General features: G+C 37.2%; 1 protein-coding gene across 9 annotated transcripts in view; it reads left to right on the top strand.

Moving 5' to 3' along the window:
* CFTR (CF transmembrane conductance regulator) overlaps window positions 1-20,912 on the top strand; it is a 201,631-nt gene that overhangs the window by 137,884 nt on the left and 42,835 nt on the right. For 8 of the 9 annotated variants that reach the window (XM_089917478.1, XM_089917477.1, XM_089917472.1 and 5 more), the window contains 3 exons: window positions 223-450; window positions 3,180-3,280; window positions 17,437-17,688. In XM_089917478.1, the coding sequence (XP_089773604.1) occupies window positions 223-450; window positions 3,180-3,280; window positions 17,437-17,688 (581 nt within the window). The remainder of the gene's footprint in view (window positions 1-222; window positions 451-3,179; window positions 3,281-17,436; window positions 17,689-20,912) is intronic. The other variant, XM_089917475.1, reaches the window with a different exon arrangement.

Raw genomic sequence — 20,912 nt, 5'->3', positions numbered from 1 at the left:
TGATCTTATAAGTTCCCATCCATGGTAACCAAGTAAAAAAGAGGGTAACTCATTAAAAAAAATAACAGATTGCATCTATTCAAAGTACAGCACCAGAATGAAAAGCCTTTTTAACCAGTGACATTTGTTGTTTGGTTATTCTTTAAGCCACTCTTTTTAAAGTAAGAATTTGCATTATGTGTTTACATGACTTGCATTATTTTCTATGGGAATATTTCACAGGCAGAAGTCCAATTTTCACTCATCTTGTTACGAGCTTAAAAGGACTATGGACACTTCGTGCCTTTGGACGGCAGCCTTACTTTGAAACCTTGTTCCACAAAGCTCTGAATTTACATACTGCCAACTGGTTCTTGTATCTATCAACACTGCGCTGGTTCCAAATGAGAATAGAAATGATTTTTGTCCTCTTCTTCATTGCTGTTACCTTCATTTCCATTTTAACAACAGGTACTGTGAGCTCCTTAACTATTTAGCTAAGCATTTAATTTAAAGCTTTGCCAACCAATAAAATGCTACATTCTTATAGGTTAAAAATTTTAGGTATCTTTAAATCAATTTTTTGAGAGTTAATTGATCAAAAAATTTGTTTATTGTTCAATGAATGATTTCTTTGAATTAGAGATGTATGCAGTTGAAAAACTGAGATACAAGGAGTGTCAGATAACAAATCTGTGATTCAAAGAAAAAAACCATCTAATACTCTCATTTTGATAAAGGATCTTGGCTTCAAAAGTAATAGATCTCTTTATTAAAGAACTCTCTGAATAGGGGAAAAGAAACATCCAAATTTATATACAGATACACACAAAATCTCCATCCCTGGTAAATTTTGTTCTTTTAACCACCTGTTGGTGCAATTTGTCATCCTAATGTGAACTTTGCATGGTGAAAAACTGCCATAGAAGTGAAATAACTTAGGTGAAAGTACCATATTTTTCAAATACAGATGTTCTGAGTTTTAGGATCTTTGGGTGACAAACATAAACTATTTCATCGTAAGTAAAATGAAAACCTATATAGACAAGTGAGCTCTTCTAATTAAAAAAGGTGAATTACTGAGCTATAAGAAAAGTTGAAATATCTTATGTATGTGACTGTGGACAGCGATTCAGAGTGACTGCCAAATCTGAGGGGTCGTTCGTTTCTAAGAATAGAATCCGGATCAAACAAAATGAAGTGCGTGTTGGAGAATTATAGGAGGACCTCGTGGAGCACAGGGTGGGAGGCCCACGGAGCCTCCAGGGAAAATGGGACAGGCGTGGAGAGTCAGACTCAGAGCTTCCTGTCTCTGGACACTGGATGCCGGCTGTGCCCATTCCTTCCTCTGGCTACTTCATTCACTTCTCTTTCTCTGAAGACTGGCTTCCCTGATGTCCCAGAGCTGTGCTACAGTGACCTTATATGGCCTCTCCATTCAGGCCCTTTGAATGAACAGCTGACTTCCTCTGTCCAGTTACCAAGTATGGGCAAGAACCGAAAACAGGCTCATTTTGGCTGAAGGGTCCACCTGCCATCCACACAGGTGCCGTGAGAGTAGTGGATTCCCCGCCTTCACTGTTCCCTCAGCCTAGGGCGATGGGGAATTACTCTATGAAAGGAATATAAAGGGTCAAGCAAATGAACTAAATCCTTAGCAGTACAGTAATTTGGGGCAACTTTAAAACAAAATAAAATTTCTTTTGCAGTTCAGAATTTTTTAAAAATTTTGCCTTTAATTAAGTTATTTGAAATGGGATCCAAGAGGGCTGAGTGAACAAGGATTTGTTAACAGTGAATTCAAACCAATATATCATGTGCTATAACATAATGGTTAAGGATCTGATTGAGTCCCGATTTACCAGGCATGATAGTCAAAGCATTTAGCAATCAGTATAGTTCAGGACCTATCCATTAAATCAGATGCCCAGCCAGAGTGAATGTTAGCCACACAGCTAATAACAACCCTGCCTCTGCTGGTCTTCAGCTGTGGTAACTTGTACACTTCAATTAACTTCTCTAAAACCCTCATTTTCCTCATGTATAAATAAACATAATGATAGTACCTATCCCATAAGTTTGTGGTGAGTGTTAAATGTGATAATTTGTATAAAACAGTATAGTGCCTGGTCCATAGTAAGCGCCTGAAAATCTCATATTACTTATTATTGTTACTATTTTTAAAATTTTATCTTACTCTCATCTTAATCTTCAGAATGAGTAATATATTGGGGCCCTGGATAAATCTTACCTATTTAGAATAAATGATTTAGTATTAAAAGCACATACCTGCTATCTATGGTTTGTCTTCTGTTAGAGGAATTATAGAAGCAAAGTTTCAATTCATAATAATGGGATGAGTTATTTCTCCCAATTTTAGAACCTTATGACAGTTTTATCATGCATTACAGATGCAAAGACTGACTCTCAATTGAGACGTGATAACCTAAATTTATAATAATTTAAGAACATTCCTATTAGAAAAATTGTAGGGCTATGAATAGAGAGTATTTATGAATTTTAATTAGTGGTCCCCTGTAGCCCTTAAAAACTATTTACTCTAATTAGACATTTAAGTATTGTTCTTCCTCAGTGAACGAGTCAATTTTCTTTTAACATAAAGAGCAGTCTTCTCTTTTTCCAAATGGCAGACCCATGAGTTCTGACTTCCCCATGAAACTCGAAGTTCTTTCTTCCCAGCAGCATCTGATTGGCAGAGAAAGTCCTCCTCGCAAAGGCATGAAGTACATCTAAACATCTTCTGGATGCTGTTCACACACATATCTCTCCTACTTTTGACTTCTTTGTAGAGGAGCTTATTCAGACACAGTACTTTTTTTCCTTGTCCATTATTTGAAGCCTTTGAAGGTATTATTACTTACAGAGTAATAGTAGAAGGGATAAAAGTGATATTTACCCAGCACCAACATCCCCTTCAATATCTGAAGCATTTAAAAAAGGGCAACTCTTTCCTAATAGTCAATCACTCTTTGGTTTAAAATGGTGGTTGTATACTTATTATATACAGGGCATATTATTACTAGGGATACATGCTGTGGGGATCTGAGATGAAAAATGGTTAAAACTGGCACAGAATCAAAATGTAACTTTAATATGTGCCCTCTTCTAGGAATACATAAAGTGGTTCACAGAAGAGAGAAATAGCATAAAGTTTGTTTATATCTTTTTTCCACCTATAGGTGAAGGAGAAGGAAGCGCTGGGATTATTCTAACTTTAGCCATGAATATCATGGGTACACTACAGTGGGCCGTAAACTCTAGCATAGATGTGGATAGCTTGGTAAGTATTATTCTTTTTATCTTCTATGAAAAAAAATTCAGATGAACCAAAAAGTATAGGTAATAACATAAGGGATGACTATATACCCAGACCCAGTTTAAGATATAAAACACTGCGGATAAATCGAGGGTCACTATCTATCTCTCATTAAACCCATAACTCTTCTTTCCTCCACATAAATAGCCACAATCAAGATCTGGTGCTACGGTGAACATTCTTACAGTCTCCTTGCCCAGGGTTTTTCTAGGATAGCCATCCAGGAGTGGTATTGCTAGGCCATAGAATTCACCCACGTTCAACTTTACAAGATGGTGCCAAATTGTTCTAAGATCTGTTGTACCAGTTTAACCTCCCATCAAGAGAGTATAAGAATTCTCAGAGGTCCATAGCTATGACATGCAACACTTGATATTGTCAGACTTTGGTTTAATTGAAGTATAGTTGATTTACAATATTGTGTTAGTTTCAGGTGTACAGTGAAGTGATTCAGTTATATATATATTTTTCAGATTATTTTCCATTATAGGTTATTACAAGATATTGAATATAGTTCCCTGTGGATACAGTAAATCCTTGTTGCTTATCTATTTTATATATAGTAGTTTGTATCTGCTAACCCTATACTCCTAATTTATCCCTCTGCCCCTCCCTTTCCCCTTTGGTAACCATAAGTTTGTTTTCTATGTCTGTGAGTCTGTTTCTGTTTTGTATATAGATTCATTTGTATTACTTTTTAGATTCCACATATAAGTGATAATATATAGCATCTGTATTTCTCTGACTTACTCATTAGTATGATAATCTCTAGGTCCATCCATGTTGCTGCAAATGGCATTATTTCATTCTTTTTTATGGCTGAGTAGTATTCCATTGTATATATGTACCGCATCTTCTTTATCCATTCATCTGTCGATGGACACTTAGGTTGCTTCCATGTCTTGGCTATTGTAAACAGTGCTGCTGTGAACATTGGGGTACGTGTATCTTTTCGAATTAGCTTTTAACTTTTCCAGACATATGCCCAGGAATGGGATTGCTGGATCAAATGGTAGCTCTATTTTTAATTTTTTTAAGGAACCTCCCCATACTGTTTTCCATAGTGGATGCACAAATTTACATTCCCACCAGTAGTGTAAGAGGGTTCTCTTTTCTCCACAACCTCTCCAGCATTTATTATTTGTAGACTTTCTGATGATAGCCATTCTTGTCAGACTTTTTAATTTTGGAAATCTGATGGGTATGAAGTGAATGCTAAGGAGATAGGGCAGCTTAATACATACTTATTGGCCATTTGAGATTCCTTCTCTGTTAATTGCTTGTGCATTTCGATTGCTCATTTTTCAAGTAGATTGGTTTCTTTCTTAATTCATTTGTTGGAGTTTATGAATTCTGAATCAGTTATCACTTCTTTACATTTCAAACATGGTCCTTCAGTCAGTGGCTTGGCTTATAGTATCTTTTGATGAAAAGAAACTTTTGAGTTTAATGAAGTTAAATTTTTCAATATTTTCCTTTATGTTTTGTGCTTTTGGTATCTTTTTAAGAAATCCTCCCCTATCTTGGGTTTTCAAATTTATCAGCATTACATTTTTCATAATATTTTTTCATATTTTTTAAATTTCCACAGTCTTTTTTTTTTTTTTCTTTGGTGGTAGCTCCTCATTCTTAAGTGTTTATCATTGCCTTCTCTTTTTGCTTGGTCAATATTGCCACATATTTATGTAGTTTATTAGTGTGTACAAAGACCATATTTTGGTTTTGTGATTTCTCTTGTTTTGGTTCCTTGGAGTACAGAGCCTGCAGTAATGTATGTGCGGTAACACTGTGTCCAGGGCACAAATCCCATGGCAGCAAGAGTGAGAGACAAATGGAATCAAGGCATATTTCCCCTTTTTATTTAAAAAACAAATGCATGGGCTTCCCTGGTGGTGCAGCGGTTGAGAGTCTGCCTGCCGATGGAGGGGACACGGGTTCATGCCCCGGCCTGGGAAGATCCCACATGCCACGGAGCAGCTGGGCCCGTGAGCCACGTCCGCTGAGCCTGCGTGTCCGGAGCCTGTGCTCCGCAACGGGAGAGGCCACAACAGTGAGACGCCCGCGTATCGCCAAAAAAAAAAAAAAAAAAGCATAATTTTCATCCGATGGTATAGTTGGTCTGGATGGATAGCTTCATCATCAACTTCTATTAGTCTAGCTGGAGTACTGTATTCAAAATCAGACATCCAATACTGTATCTGTGGACGGTCTAGAAACCCATGTTGGGAATGACTATATAACACTTGTTATTACCCTTTTGGCTTAGGTTCTTTTTATTATTCTCTGAGACAGTTGACGTGTTCTCAAAATGCACACATTCGTTCAGCTGTGAAATTTGTATAATCAGTTCCTGTCAGAACAAGTATCATTATAAAAAATACTTCTATAGGGAAAATCCAAACCTTTTCATGCCCTCTTCTTGTCTATGTGACTTAATATTTTATTTAACCAAAGCATTGTAGTAATTCATTGAAATGTAATTTAACCTTAACCTGATTTATGGCAGGATTTTTTCTCTTTTCCTTTAACATCATGTTTTGTTTCTTTTTTGAGTTTGACCAACTCTTTTTAGTGACGCCATTCGTCTCCTCACTTAGCTCTCATGCTTTTGGGGTTGAGTCTTGTAAATGTACTTTAAAATGTTTCTGTTGGAAAATAGCAGGAAGGTAGTGAGTACATATTGTGCTGCATTTATTTAATTCTGTGTTCAAACCTTCTACAACTTTGACTTTACGATGAAAATCCTCATGCGCTTCACTTCATTTTCTTTATCTGAAAGCATCTCTTTACCTCGTATATGCACAATTCCTTTCTGTTTGTCACATTAATTTGCTTGGTTTATGTAACAGCCTCTACAGCCTCTCTTTGTTTGGTGTCTGTCTGTTTTGCATGTCTAATCTCCATTAAAATTTCCTTCAGGCATTTTTATTTCTCTAGTTTTTCACATGGTCATCCTGGGCTTTGTGACCTGTGCTTTGACATTGTTTCACCTCCGACATTGTTTCACCTCCTGGCATAAAAGGATCTTTGCAAAAAACTATTATGTTCTAATACAATCTATGAAACGTATCAATATTTGCATTTCATCATATTTTTTAAAGTCGTTTTCTTTTCTTTGAATATCAAAGCGATCATGTTAGTTTTCATTTCCCTGCCAAACAGCACAACTGGTCCTTCCTGGGCCTTTATCTAGTTATTAATTCCCATCTTGCTGCTTCCACCCCTGCAACTGCTAAAGCTGTCCAGTAATCTGCTGGTTTTCACCTAGCATACGTTGAAAGTAGAAGGGGAGAGAGGTCTGCCCTCAAATTTCATGTTTACATATATGTTAACACTAAAGGTCCTTGTGACCTCTGAAGTAAAAACTCACTTTACTTTACTGAGTTCTGAAATGGATTTAGACCTGAGTTTAAAATGCAGTAAACAGGGTGTTTTGTTTGACACACGCTTTTAGTTTTTCAGTACAAAGGTACCCAGAAAAAAACGTCTTTAGACTTGGAAAGAATATTTCATTTATGCATCTGGCTGGGTTTAGGCATGAACAAAGAGTCAACCATCAACAGAAATACGATGTTATAAAAATGGCAATATGACTTTTCTTCTACTGCTCATCCATTGCTTAACCCAGGTGCCTAGCTTTCATTAGCTTTCAAACAGTAGAGGTAATATTTGGAGGATAACACTTCCTCATCACAACCTCAGGTATCTTTGCATTTATGACTGACTGCACATCTCAGATGTTGGCACTCAGAACTGGTCAACAACCCTTTTATTACATTTTCCTAATAAATTCTCTATTTTATTCCCTAAGATGGTTCTTTCCCACCTTCTTGTCTCTTCTCAGATGCTCCAATAATTCCACCCCCTGCGTTCTCAGCCAATGACCTTGCTACATACTATATAGAAAAAAACATGCAACCAGAAAGAATTCCCTCCTTTCTCTCCACCACCCTTCTGCACCACTACTCATATGCTCCAGTGCTCTCTGTGTCTTCGCTCCTGTATAAAGGCCAGTGATATGCGATCAACCCCTCTTTGTGGGACCTTTCTCCCTAGCATAAAACTACCATCCTGGGAAGATGCTGCATAGCACAGGGAGATCAGCTTGATGCTTTGTGATGATCTAGAGGGGTGGGATAAGGAGGGTGGGAGGGAGGCTCAAGAGGGAGGGGATGTGGGGATATAGGTGTACATATAGCTGATTCAGTTTGTTGTACAGCAGAAACTAACACAACACTGTAAAACAATTATACTCCAATAAAGATATATATATTAAAAAAAAAAAACTGCCATCCCTTGATCTCCAGCTAGCACTCCATTTCTTTGACCAATTTTCAGCAAAAATTCTTAAAAGAGTGCCTGACTCCATTTCCTCCCCCCCCCATTCTTTACATAACCTGCTTCATTTCATTTCCATCATCCCCAGCACTCATGACCAACATCTTTCCAGAGCCAGCATCTTTGTTTCTCTCAACCTCTCAGCAGTTACTTATGCCATGGACACGTCCTTCTTGTGATCCTTTCTTCTCTCCATAGGGTGATGCTCCTCCCGCCTCGTTTTCCTGCTACCTCTCTGATTCCTCCATAGTTCTCTGTGCTGGCCTCTCATCTTCTTGCAGAGCTCTAAACATCAGCTGTATTCCAGCCCTCGTCTATCTACACTTTCTCTAGCTGTTATCTAACTCCATGCTTCAGAAATCATCTCTCAATGCATTGCACATTCATATCTCTAATTTAGACCACTCCCCTGCCCTCTAAATATATATCCAACTACTAACTTGACACCTCCCAGTGTTTCTAAAACACAGTGATAGAATGTCTTCCAGTAGATTTGACATTTTAGGGCAAAAGCTCTTGTTTGGAATCTCCTCAAAATATGCTTGCAGTATCAAGAGACCATTAAAAGTGAACAAAACTTCTACCTACTAGTTTGTCTAGTTTTATATAGCAGTTTGGAAAAAAAATCATCTGAACATTGTCACCTTATGAACAGCATAGTGTAATAGGTTGTGAATAACCCCAGAAATTTTTAAAATAGTGAAGTTATCAGAGTCCAACTTAATAATTCCCACTAGAAACCCCCATGTTAGGGGATTTCCAATTATTTCAATTGATATCACAGTGTTTTAAAAACTATTATTTCTAATTCACTCTTCATTTTAACATGAATAGCATGTATGTCTCTCTATTCATTTCAGTTGTGTATCTCATACTGTTCTGTAGATGGGATGAAAAGAGAAGTGTTAATTCTTTTTAGCTCCATTCCTCACGTACTATATGGATTATAGTTGTTATTGCTAAAGATATTATCTTAAAATTTTTGTGTTCTTAATTAACAAAGCTGTGTACTTATTTATTTTATTTGGATTCACAAGATGCCTGCCATTTTTAGTACCATAAAGCTTCTCTGTCTCCTATTGTTAGCTACTTAAACATTATATATCTTAAATAGGCTGTGCATACCTAGATTTTTGCCTCCATGAATGAGTGAAAATTAAATAAATAAATAAGAGGTAGAAAGGATGAAAGGTGATGAGGTGATGTTTCAGACTTAGTGGTTACCAAGCCGTCTGGTGACTAGTGAATTGCCCACACTCATAGTCTCAATGTTTGAATGAGGCAGTTGACAGTTCATCTGTTTTCAGGACTGTCTACATCCTAGTAAGCACAGCTAAAAGATCTGAGCATATGAATAGTATCTACTGCCTTAATTCACCAATTGCAGCAGCGGATAAGCCATCCCTGTTATAGAGTGTGTCCTTAATAACACAGGAGTATGGAAGCTGCCGGGATGAGCAGGGAAGACTGTGCCTCTGTACGGTTCACAGTTAGATTCCAGTTAATGAGTTTCCAGAAAGTTCTTGCAAGATTGATGTAATCTGAGAAGAGTTTTCTGTCAATAGAAACTCCCTCTGTTTCTCCTTTGTCCTTTTATTGACCGTGTTTATTTTGGGTTCCAGTAAAGATCAAGTGACTGATTGTATAATGACCAACAAGAAACCTGATGGGAGGAGAAGTGGGGAACCTGCCTTTTCTTCAGTGCTCCTGATGCCTAATTCTATTTTGGTTAGAAATTTTTTAAGCTTCTGTTAGCTCTGACATTCTCTTCTGAACCTATGAAAGATTTCAAGTCTTGATTGGCATGCATACAGGCACTATTCCAGGTGCTCTCAGGAATCACACATATCTGCCACTGTCCCTGAATGCTCATGTCCAATGATTAGGTCATTCACCACTGCAGTTGTCAGAGCTGATAAAGAACTCTGAACCAGCGTGTTACTGGAACCAGGAAAGACAAAGAAAGCACCATTAAGATGTTCTTGGGTCTTGATTAGTAGGAGAGGCTTACGAGAACCTGAAGGGATTGCGGGAGTGTGGAAAAGTTGGGAAAATTTGTTGAGCTTTGTGCCTGTCACTTTAACTTTCTGGGTTTAGAATTCTTCATTTGTACCAAGAAGGAATGGATTAGAACAGAGGTTCTCAACCTGACAGCGCATGTGGAAACTTTATAAAGATAGAGATTACTCAGGGTCCTCTAAGATTAGTTAAAGCCGTTCTCTTCGTTGGGGGCAAGGTGACCAGGCATGATGTCTATCTTTTAAAAAGTGTTCCAGGTGATTCTGGTATATCTAGACTTGTGAATCACTGGATTAGTTGGTCTCTAAGATTCATTTTCACTCCAGTTTTCTGTGAGTCACGGCACAGAGTCAGCAAGCTTTGTCTATAAAGGGTTAGATAGTACTTTTTTCAGCCTTGTGAGCTATGTGGTCTCTATGGCAATTATTCAACTCAGCCTTTGTCGGGCAAAGCTAATGTAAACAAATGCATGTGGCTGGATCTGGCCATTGGGCCATAGTTTTGCTGACCTCTGGTCTATGGGATAGAATTTACCTTGGAACTGACAGACCATCAGCAAATTACTTTTGTCCTGTGTATCAACCAATGACACATATAAATCTGTATAAGATATATAAAGGATGGTGCTTAATGAGAGAGAACTTGGGGAAGTTGCACTATCTCAAAATTAAGATGCTTATAGAAAATCAAAACCTTGGGAAAATATTTTGATTTGTTGTTCTGGATTTTGTTTTTTAGTAAATCTTCTCTTCTTGAGATTTCCTTTGAAATATGTTTAATGGCTACCACATAGATCCAGTTGCATTCACCAAGCACTTGCTGATGGCCTATCATGTGCTTTTAAAAAACAGTAACACCAGAAAGAGTTCAAGTTTGAGTAATAGATTCAATAAGTGATACCAGACCTTTTCAGATAGGTAAATTTGAGAGTCTTCCTTTGCCTATTGGCACTTAGTACCTTGATTATTGAAACTCTTAATTATTGAAATAGGCACAACATATTTGATACCTCTACGTTTATTTAGGATATGTCTTTTGTCATTAGTTGTAATGTGTTTTCTTTCTCTTTCTCACTTCTTACAGTCAGAAAAAGTGACATTGACTTGCCATGTGATTTGCCACAAGTTAAATAGCAAGCTATAATAATTTCCAAAGGGTTAGAATTTATAGTATACTATAAGTAACTCACTTATGCTGTTAATAATTTATAACAATACAGTTCTGATTGACTTTTTAAGTGCTCTAGGAGCATAAGTAATAGGCGTAGAAAGATAGACCAGAGTTTCAAGAATATGTTTTGGGCAGAGTCTGTTTCCATGATAACCATTATCTCTTTTTTTTTTTTTTTTTTTTTACATCTTTATTAGAGTATAATTGCTTTACAATGGTGAGTTAGTTTCTGCTTTATAACAAAGTGAATCAGTTATACATATACATGTGTTCCCATATCTCTTCCCTCTTGCATCTCCCTCCCTCCCACCCTCCCTATCCCACCCCTCCAGGTGGTCACTACTCAACCATTATCTCTTAAATCTATATGCATGGCTTAAAGATTATGCCAATGACTCTAACGTGGTCTTGGGTCTCAGGTCTCTAGTTAGTTGATTCTGAAAAGCATTTAGTTTGGGTCTACCAGGAAGAATCTATGATTTAAAACACTTTAATCCTCCCTTTCATGTACTTCACATTTTGAAAATCTCTCTTGCAAAATGTGTGGTTTTTCACATGTCACTGTTCTAGATGATTCTCTTCAAATTTGTTTCTTATAATCTTCCTATAACAACCAGTTATGAAAACGCTTTACAGTGTTGCCAGCCAGATCTCAAGCTTATGAAATATATTTTCTATCATCATGGCTTTTGGGGTATTACAGCGTGTAGTTTAGGTGTTAATGCACAGTTTTGATGTACTGGTTTCCAAATAACCAAAAGGATGAAAGGAAAAAGAGCAATATTTTGTGAGGGAGAGGAGTCTGGCTTCCTGACTTGCCCTAGAATAGATCTTTAAGCCTCTTTGTTAACAAAAGGTGGAAAGGAAAATCAAGAATCATTTTCTTTTTCACTAAATATATCTGTTATAAAGTTGAGATGAGGCTGTGGAGCTGTCTTTTCCCAAAAGACTCTGTTCTCCTGATGCTTAGATTAGTAATTTAGACCAGCAGTCCCCAACCTTTTTGGCACCAGGGACTGGTTTCGTGGAAGACAATTTTTCCACGGACGGGGCGTTGGGGGGTTGGTTCAGGCGGTAACGCGAGTGATAGGGAGCGATGGGGAGCGGCAAATGAGGCTTTGCTCGCTGGCCAACCACTCACCTCCTGTTGTGCGGCCCTGTTCCTAACGGGCTGCGGACCTGTAGAGGTCCGCAGACTGGGGGTTGGGGACCTCTGATTTAGATGCTATCGTAAAGATAATGAGATTCAGTTTTAAAGATTGACTCAGGAGAATTTTTTGAGCATAGTAAATTTAAATGATCAAGCCAAAACTTTAAAGCAGAAAGCTACTCAAGCAAAAATCCCACTTCATTTTAGTTAAACTCCAATTTTATAGAAGTCTGTGCAAATTATATCAAGTTTTCCTCTTCATGTGAGGAAAGGTTTGATGTTTCAGTGCCTGAGTCTCATTTTGGCTTCATCATTTACTTCTTAAAACCTAAGACACATTCTCCCACCTAAGCTGGTAATGGCTACGTTGAGACTTTGCTGTCAGTGGGCTAGACAGAGCTTCCCCCTCATTCCTCTTCAGGAAACACGTTTCTATGCACAGAAGCAGCAGCTTAAGGTTAAGGAGTTTGCCCGACTCCGTCTACAGAACTCTGAAAATTGCCAACTCTGAATTTCCATCCAGCTCCATCTACATAGCTGGACAATGGCGTAGCAGTTTTTACATATCACCTGAAAATGTTTAGACATTCCAAATTAGAGACAGGATTAAGTTAGTTTAAAAAGCTCGATGAAGACAAATATATGAGACTAAAAATAGTTTGGTATGTTACAACTTCCTTCTAATCCAAATAGCCATGTATATTTTCAGGCTGAGAGGCCGAGGCTACAACTGCAGCCTGGATTTCCTGCTAAGGTCCTTACAGCACTGTCATTCTCCCTGCTCAGAAACTGCTTTCTGCATATGAGGTAGAACAATGCATTAATTCATTATGAACAAAGATTTATTAAGGGACTGCATGATGGTAAACACTAGATGGGGAAGATACAACAAACAGTGCTTGAATAAGTTTACTGTAATAGCCACAGTGGATTTAACTGAAGCCCATAAGATGTAAGCTTCACGTTCTCCCACTTGCATGGAACCCTTTCAAGGCCCTATACTTAATTTTCTATGCAGAATTTTAGTTCTTTTTCTTTCTTCTCTCTTTTTGAATATTGTTCCCTGTAAATCCTTGTTGCCTATCTATATTATTTATAGTAGCGTGCATCTGTTAATCCCATACTCCTAATTTATTCCCCCTTAGTAACCATAAGTTTGTTTTCTGTATCTGTGAGTCTGTTTCTGTTTTGTAGGTAGATTCATTAGTATTATTTTTTAGATTTCACATATAAGTGATATCATATAACATTTATCTTTCTCTGTCTGACTTGCTTCACTTAAGTATGATATTCTCTAGATCCATCAATGTTGCTACAAATGGCAATATTTCATCCTTTTTATGGCTAAGATTTCATTGTATATATATTCTTTTTCTTAAGAAGAGTCCCCTAAATTACTGAAGTTTCAGGTTCCACCAAACCTGGATCCATCCCTGACTGCAGGTATGAATCTTTGGCTGTGAAATCAAGTGTACGAGAAATATGACTACTTGTGCTATAGTCAACTTTATTTTTACGAGAAATATGACTACTTGTGCTATAGTCAACTTTTTTTTCTATTTGAACATGCCTTCCGCCGAGTGGAAGAAACAACCTCAGCAAATACAGAGATCTTCCTAGAAGTGAATCTATAATAAATTGTGAGTGGAGTTTACAGGATACCAAGACACTGAAGGAGGGAGCGTCTGGCCCTGGGTTGTCCCTTGTTGTGCTTGCTGTCTCCGAGACTATCTCTGACCTAGAAGTGTACAGCCCAGGTATATTGGGTCTTTGTCCTTCTGGTCCTGATTCTGAGCTCTCCCTAGGTGAGTTCTCTCTCTCTCTCTCTCTCAGCTGCTTCCATGTGTCTGAGGAATGGAAGACCCTGAGGGATCAAAGCATTGGGATTCTTGGCTTCCCTTCAGCACCATTCTGGAAATAACAAGAAAATCTGAAGCTATGTCAAGTTATCTATGTCTAGACATGCCAAGCATCCGTGTCCACTCTATTGCTCCTGTGCCATGCCGGGCACTGGAACCTTCTCTAAGGCCCTCCTCATTCCTGGCTCCACCTTAGAAATGAGGCATAGGCTTCCTATGTTCTAAAATCCCTCAAATCTACTTGAGGAGAGAACCAGAGTTCAGTTGCAAGGCAGTGCTTCTTTTAAGAGGAACTGGTGTCTCAGCCCATTCATGAGTTGGATTTTGCAGTGAGGAGAGAAGCTATTTCTCATCCATCAGAATTTCATCCATGACTACTGTTTTTTACATAAACACTGTGCTTTGTGTCCTTCAGGTTTTGGTTTTTGAAGCTTAAAAGGCAATATTCATGTGGCTCAAAATTTTCAAACTGTCAATCTCTGACTACAAAGGCAATTTTTTGCAACTTGCAAGACCAGAAATGATTTTCTGGGCTCTCGTTCTGATGTAGCTTCTCCTTTGAGAGGCAGTGAAAGTAGAATGTGCAAATTGGAGAGCCTGCGAGGTACAAGGAATTAGCAATTCATAACATTATCTGGCCACATCATCTATTCAGTAATGGCATTTCAGTGGCTGAGAAACTGACCATAACGCAGGTGTCTGCACTAGCCACCTTTTCTTCCCATCAGAAAATATTCTAACCCATTGAGTTGAGTGAATGTTCATGTGCTGTGGATGAGTGCCCATTGTTAAGGTGAACTAGTTCTTGGTCAGGAATATTTGACCATGCTGTGGGTAACTATAATAGCCTGTCTTGGGGTCACTTTATGCAATTAGACTATATGAAAGGTGACGAGTTGAAAATTGTTTTCTAAATTTGATAGGTACATTCCATCTATCATAGCTGACATTAGAAGTTCTGCATTCAAAAAACAAACAAGCAAACAAAGAAGTTCTGGATTCACCCTTGCTAATGGAGAATGTAATTTGCTGTACTCAAACACAAATCCTTACACAGAAGGCTTATCCACTACATTTTAGTCCTACCAAAATAGTAGTTTTGAGTGTCATTTTCTAATAACGCCACATATAATTTTGAGTATTTTAGATAGCAATATTTAAATGTTTTTTTTTGATTGCTTGGAAGTATGAAAATACGATGGATTTTCGTTATACAGTACCTTTCTTGACATACTAAAGCACCTAACAAAGACTAGTTCAGAATTCTTCACAGCACTGACATGCAGAAATGTCAACAGTTTACTTTAATTCAAAATTAATAAAAAATAACTGAATCAGGATTTAACAAACCCTGAAAATCACCCATAATTTGGAATTTAAAATACTATGTTAGAGGACTAGTTATAATATGCCTTTCATTTCCCCTAGAGTTATTTATGATGGATGTGGGCTTTGGATACTTTTCACTTCCATTTACAGTGGGTTTGGCTTAAAAGGATTCCCTTTTTGAATTTTGAATAATTATTGAAGAAACTTCGAGATATTCTCAAGATGAAGGAAATTGAAGCACACAATTACTAGACAGAAGAAAGCTCTTTATAAACAGCAGGCTTGATCAGTGCATGTGAAAACAGGCAACGCTATTAGATTTGCTAAGATGGAACTGTTACTGTTCAGTTAAGGATCAATATCTAGACTTCTCTGATTCATCTACCAGTCATTCATACTAAAGGTGAAGAATTCTTCCCATTTCACCTTTTGATAATGAAAAATAGAAATAATAGAGACATATGCCCAAAGGCATTTCTTCCCACCATTTTTTTTGCAAAAAGAATCATTTCTAATAATCTAAACCTTAACTATAAATACAATGATAAGAAATTAACATTGTAAAGGAGAAGGTTAAATTCTTGACTGGGTAAAGCCAGAATCAACAATTACTTTTAAGACAAAAAAATTTCTGTCTAGTAAGCTGTTAACACCTGTGAAGGACTAAGCCATAGAATCAAGGATGATATCTTTTAAAAATAGAAATTGAGGGCTTCCCTGGTGGCGCAGTGGTTGAAAGTCCGCCTGCCGATGCAGGGGACACGGGTTCGTGCCCCGGTCCGGGAAGATCCCACGTGCCGCGGAGCGGCTGGGCCCGTGAGCCGTGGCCGCTGAGCCTGCGCGTCCGGAGCCTGCTGCGCAACGGGAGAGGCCACAACAGTGAGAGGCCCGCGTACGGCAAAAAAGAAAAAAAAAGAAATTGAGTGAATTCAAAGTCTCCAACTCTTTCTTCTTATTCATTTACTTATTTATATATTTAATCATTCACATATTTATCCCTTTATTCACTTAAATTTTTTTCAAATATTTATTGGATGCTTATTATATGCCAGGCTATTTTAAAAATCAAATTCCAATAAATTATAGTTGTTCAGAGAAATATGTTCTTGTTAAAGAATTTAAGCACCTTTGAAAAATAGTTGAATTTCATAATGCCATTTGCAGCAACATGGATGCAACTAGAGATTATCATACTAAGTGAAGTAAGTCAGAAGGAGAAAGACAAATACTATATGATATCACTTATATGTAGAATCTAAAATATGACACAAATGAACTTATTTACAAAACAGAAACAGACTCACAGACATAGAGAATGGACTTGTGGTTGCCAAGTGGGGTAGGCAGTGCAGGGGTGGGGGATGGATTGGGAGTTTGAGGTTAGCAGATGCAAGCCATTATATATAGAATGGATAAACAACAAGGTCCTACTGTTGCAAGGGAACTATATTCAATATCCTGTGGTAAACCATAAGGGAAAAGAATATGAAAAAGAATTTATATACATATGCATAACTGAATCACTTTGCTGTACATCAGAAACTAACACAACATTGTAAATCAACTATACTTCAATAAAATAAATTTTAAAAAATAAATTAATTTAAAAAATGGTTGAATTTTAAATACAGCTCTTATACACAGTCACATTTTGCTCAGCAATGGAAATTGATCTTTAAGTAATTCAGATTAAAAATGTAATATTTAACTACAGATATATGCCAGTGACTTAAATTTGTTTGAAGATTATTGTGGTTATTCAAAATTTACTAAGCCTCAAGAGCACACTTACCACCCAGCTGACATAGAATTGTTGATAGTTATTAATGTACTGTGAGAGTAAGGCAAGACTCTTACGTAGTGGTTTAGAGGTGTAAAACATTTTATTATAATATACCAGTTGTAAAACATTGTGTAGTACTACTCATGGTAGAAAAAAGTTTTCCCCTTGACATCATCTATTCCCTTGAGTAGAGTTTGGCTATTTATGTGTGACTTGCATAACTGAGAATTTACTGATCACAAAAACAAGCAGTTTTATACAGAGCGCATTTATAGAAATCCTAGTTAATTCTCTTGGTTAAGCTTTTAATTACATCCAGTTATTTCCTGTTAGTTCATTGAAAAAACTAACAAATAACCAAGTGACGACTAGCTAGCATCACATCTTACAAGTTATTTTTTGGGAAACACCAAAATAATTAAGACATTGTCTGCAGCTCTTAAAGAAAAATTAAAAATTATTTTTATTTCAGATGCGATCTGTGAGCCGAGTCTTTAAGTTTATTGATATGCCAGCAGAAGATGGTAAACCTAACAAGTCACTGAAACCATCCAAGGATGGCCAGCTCTCAAAAGTTATGATTATCGAGAATCATAATGTGAAGAAAGATGACATCTGGCCCTCAGGGGGCCAAATGACTGTGAAAGACCTCACAGCGAAGTATATAGACGGTGGGAATGCCATATTAGAGAACATTTCCTTCTCAATAAGTCCTGGCCAGAGGGTGAGATTTAAACATTGCTTGCTTTGTTAAACCTGTGTTCAGTAAGTGAATTTCAGTAGCCTAAAGCAATGTGTTAGTAGAATCTATTTGTAACACTGTTATTGTAGACTAGGACCAATATTGAACACAAATATTTTCAAGTTATTATATGAAGTCATTGTTTCATGTGAAATATACTTTGCAAAATCCTGAGTCTATATAATGGAACCATTTTATTCCATTTTATTTTATTTTTGTATTAATTTTTATTGGAGTATAGTTACTTTACAATGTTATGTTAGTTTCTGCTGTACATCAAAGTGAATCAGTTATATATATACATATATGCACTCTTTTTTAGATTCCATTCCTATTTAGGTCACCACAGAGCACTGAGTAGCGCTCCCTGTGCTATACAGTAGGTGCTCATTAGTTATCTATTTTATACATAGTAGTGTATATATGTCAGTCCTAATCCCCCAATTCATCCCACTCACCTCTTTCCCCCTTGGTAAGCATGAGTTTGTTTTCTACATCTGTGATTCTATTTCTGCTTTGCAAGTAAGTTCATCTGTACCATTTTTCTAGGTTCCACATATAAGCAATATTATATGATATTTGTCTTTCTCTTTCTGACTTACTTCACTCTGTATGACAATCTCTGGGTCCATCCATGTTGCTGGAAATGACATTATTTTGTTCCTTTTTATGGCTGAGTAATATTCCATTATATATATATATATATATATATATATATATATATATGCCACATCTTCTTTATCCATTCCTCTGTCAGTGGACATTTAGGTTGCTTATACAAACAGCTCATGCAGCTCAATATCAAAAAACAAACAACCCAATCAAAAAATGGGTAGAAGATCTAAATAGACATTTCTCCAAAGAAGACATACACATGGCCAAAAAACACATGAAAAGATGCTCAACATCACTAATTATTAGAGAAATGCAAATCAGAACTACAGTGAGGTATCACCTCTCACTGGTCAGAGTGACCATCATCAAAAAGTCTACAAATAATAAATGCTGGAGAGGGTGTGGAGAAAAGGGAACCCTCTTGCACTGTTGGTGGGAATGTAAATTGATACAGCCACTATGGAGAACAGTATGGAGGTTCCTTAAAAAACTAAAAATAGAGCTACCATATGATCCAGCAATCCCACTCCTGGGCATATAATGGGATCTTTTTTTTTTAATTAATTTATTTAATTTATTTATTTTTGGCTGAGTTGAGTCTTTGTTGCTGTGCACATGCTTTCTCTAGTTGTGGTGAGCAGGGGCTACTCTTCGTTGCGGTGTGCAGGCTTCTCATTGCAGTGGCTTCTCGTTGCAGAGCACGGGCTCTAGGCGCGTGGGCTTCAGTGGTTGCGGTATGCAGGCTCAATAGTTGTGGCTCACGGGCTCTAGAGCACAGGCTCTGTAGTTGTGGCGCACAGGCTTAGTTGCTCTGTGGCATGTGGGATCTTCCTGGACCAGGAATCGAACTGCATTGGCAGGCGGATTCTCAACCACTACGCCACCAGGGAAGCCCTGGGACCATTTTAAATGTGATTCTACTTGCAGAATATCTAATTGATTGCTACCTTACCAACTAAAGAAGCTGTTAAATAAACCAAAGTTATAACATGTTTTATATTTTGCATCTTGAAACTATCTTCCATTTCAGGTGAGGGAAATATTTTGTTGCTGACTCCATCTAAAGTTTTCTTAAATTTTACGTAATTGACACTCTTTCAAACAAGTGGTACTTTTTTTCTTAGCTTTTTCCAATTTTCTTGTTTAGTTGGAGTTTTCATCAAGGTATGGATTGTTAAATTTTTTTCCCAATAATGTGCTAAGTTATAATTATTTATGAAGCAATAATTTTTTATTATTTAATAAGCAAAAATAACCTTGTACTATTTTGAAGTGTTTTTTTATGGATCCCAGCGCTGGGCTGAATTCACAGAAGTTACTCAAATATACGGATTCTGGAATTGATTCTTAGAGAAGGGGATGGTCATTCTCCCTACATTTTATGCTCTGTAAATGTGATTTTACATTCTCTCCAGATTCCTTATTCTGGGCCACTCTATAAATCTAGCAGGAGTATTATATTGTTTTGATTGCTTTCTTTTCCATTTAAATTGAGATAGAATACAATAGGGCCACTTCTTATGAAAACTGAATTTTATTTTATTTATTTTTTAAAATATTTATTGGGCTGCACTGGTCTTAGTTGCAGCTCACCAGCTCCTTAGTTGTGGCATTCATTTGGGATCTAGTTCCCTGACCAGGGATCGAACCCGGCCCCCTGCATTGGGAACGCTAAGTCTTAACCACTGCGCCACCAACAAATTCGCTGAAAACTGAATTTTAAAACTTCATCTCTCTGTGGTTTAATCTCAAACAGAGATTTTTTTTTTTTAACTGGGGAGATAATGGTCAGTAAGTTTCGTTAGGCCACCATCACTGTCACCAACACAGAAACAGACTGTTTTCACTTGCTTTTGCCCATGGCTTTAGGAATGTTTGATAATTGGATGTATTAGGCAAAGTTCTGATAAGAAAAATGTATAGAGTGAGCAAAAATTTTCTACATCTTATGCTAAATGGCTTGAAATTGCACACTGGAAATTTTGACTTACCTTTTAGTCTAGTTAGGAAAAATATATTCACATACTACTAAAATTAGCTCTCTATTATATTTATGCTCATCAAGAATGAGATTTTTTTTTCTGAGAGAAAAGTATAAATGGGAATAAATGGAAAGACTAGGTTTTAGACTGAATTTTCCCCTAATATTAGAATGAGGTTGTCTAAAGTTATGCTTTGGAACTAAGTAAAATTAATGGTTTGCCTTCATTCTTCCCTTCCATTGAGAAAAGCATAATTAATTACTCTTTCTTGCTTTATACATCAATGAATGCCATAGGCAGCTGAGGGTCACCAGGATGGATGCCAAAATCGCTGTGAAGTTATAACAACAGCAACAGATAGGTTGATCCACAGGAGGAATAGATTTGGTAAATTATTTGCTTTCCCTCCTCCTGACATTCTCCCATCCATTTGCTTTTCCAGTGCTCACTTGCCTACTAAATTAAATACAAACAAGTCCTAGTAGAGTGACAGTGTTTCAGAGTCCTCGTTTTTGTAGGTAGTTTCCTTGATGCAAGAGTAGTAATCAGAGATGCTGTAAAATGAGGAAGAAGCAATATGCTCAGGCATTCCATCTTCTCTGAACCTTT

This window comes from Delphinapterus leucas, chromosome 9, assembly GCF_059928025.1.
Source record: "Delphinapterus leucas isolate spDelLeu-1000000601 "Yukka" chromosome 9, BTC_Dleu_Yukka2, whole genome shotgun sequence".
Taxonomy (NCBI): domain Eukaryota; kingdom Metazoa; phylum Chordata; class Mammalia; order Artiodactyla; family Monodontidae; genus Delphinapterus; species Delphinapterus leucas.
The sequence above is the reverse complement of the archived record's forward strand: the minus strand, read 5'-3'. Positions and strand labels throughout refer to the sequence as shown.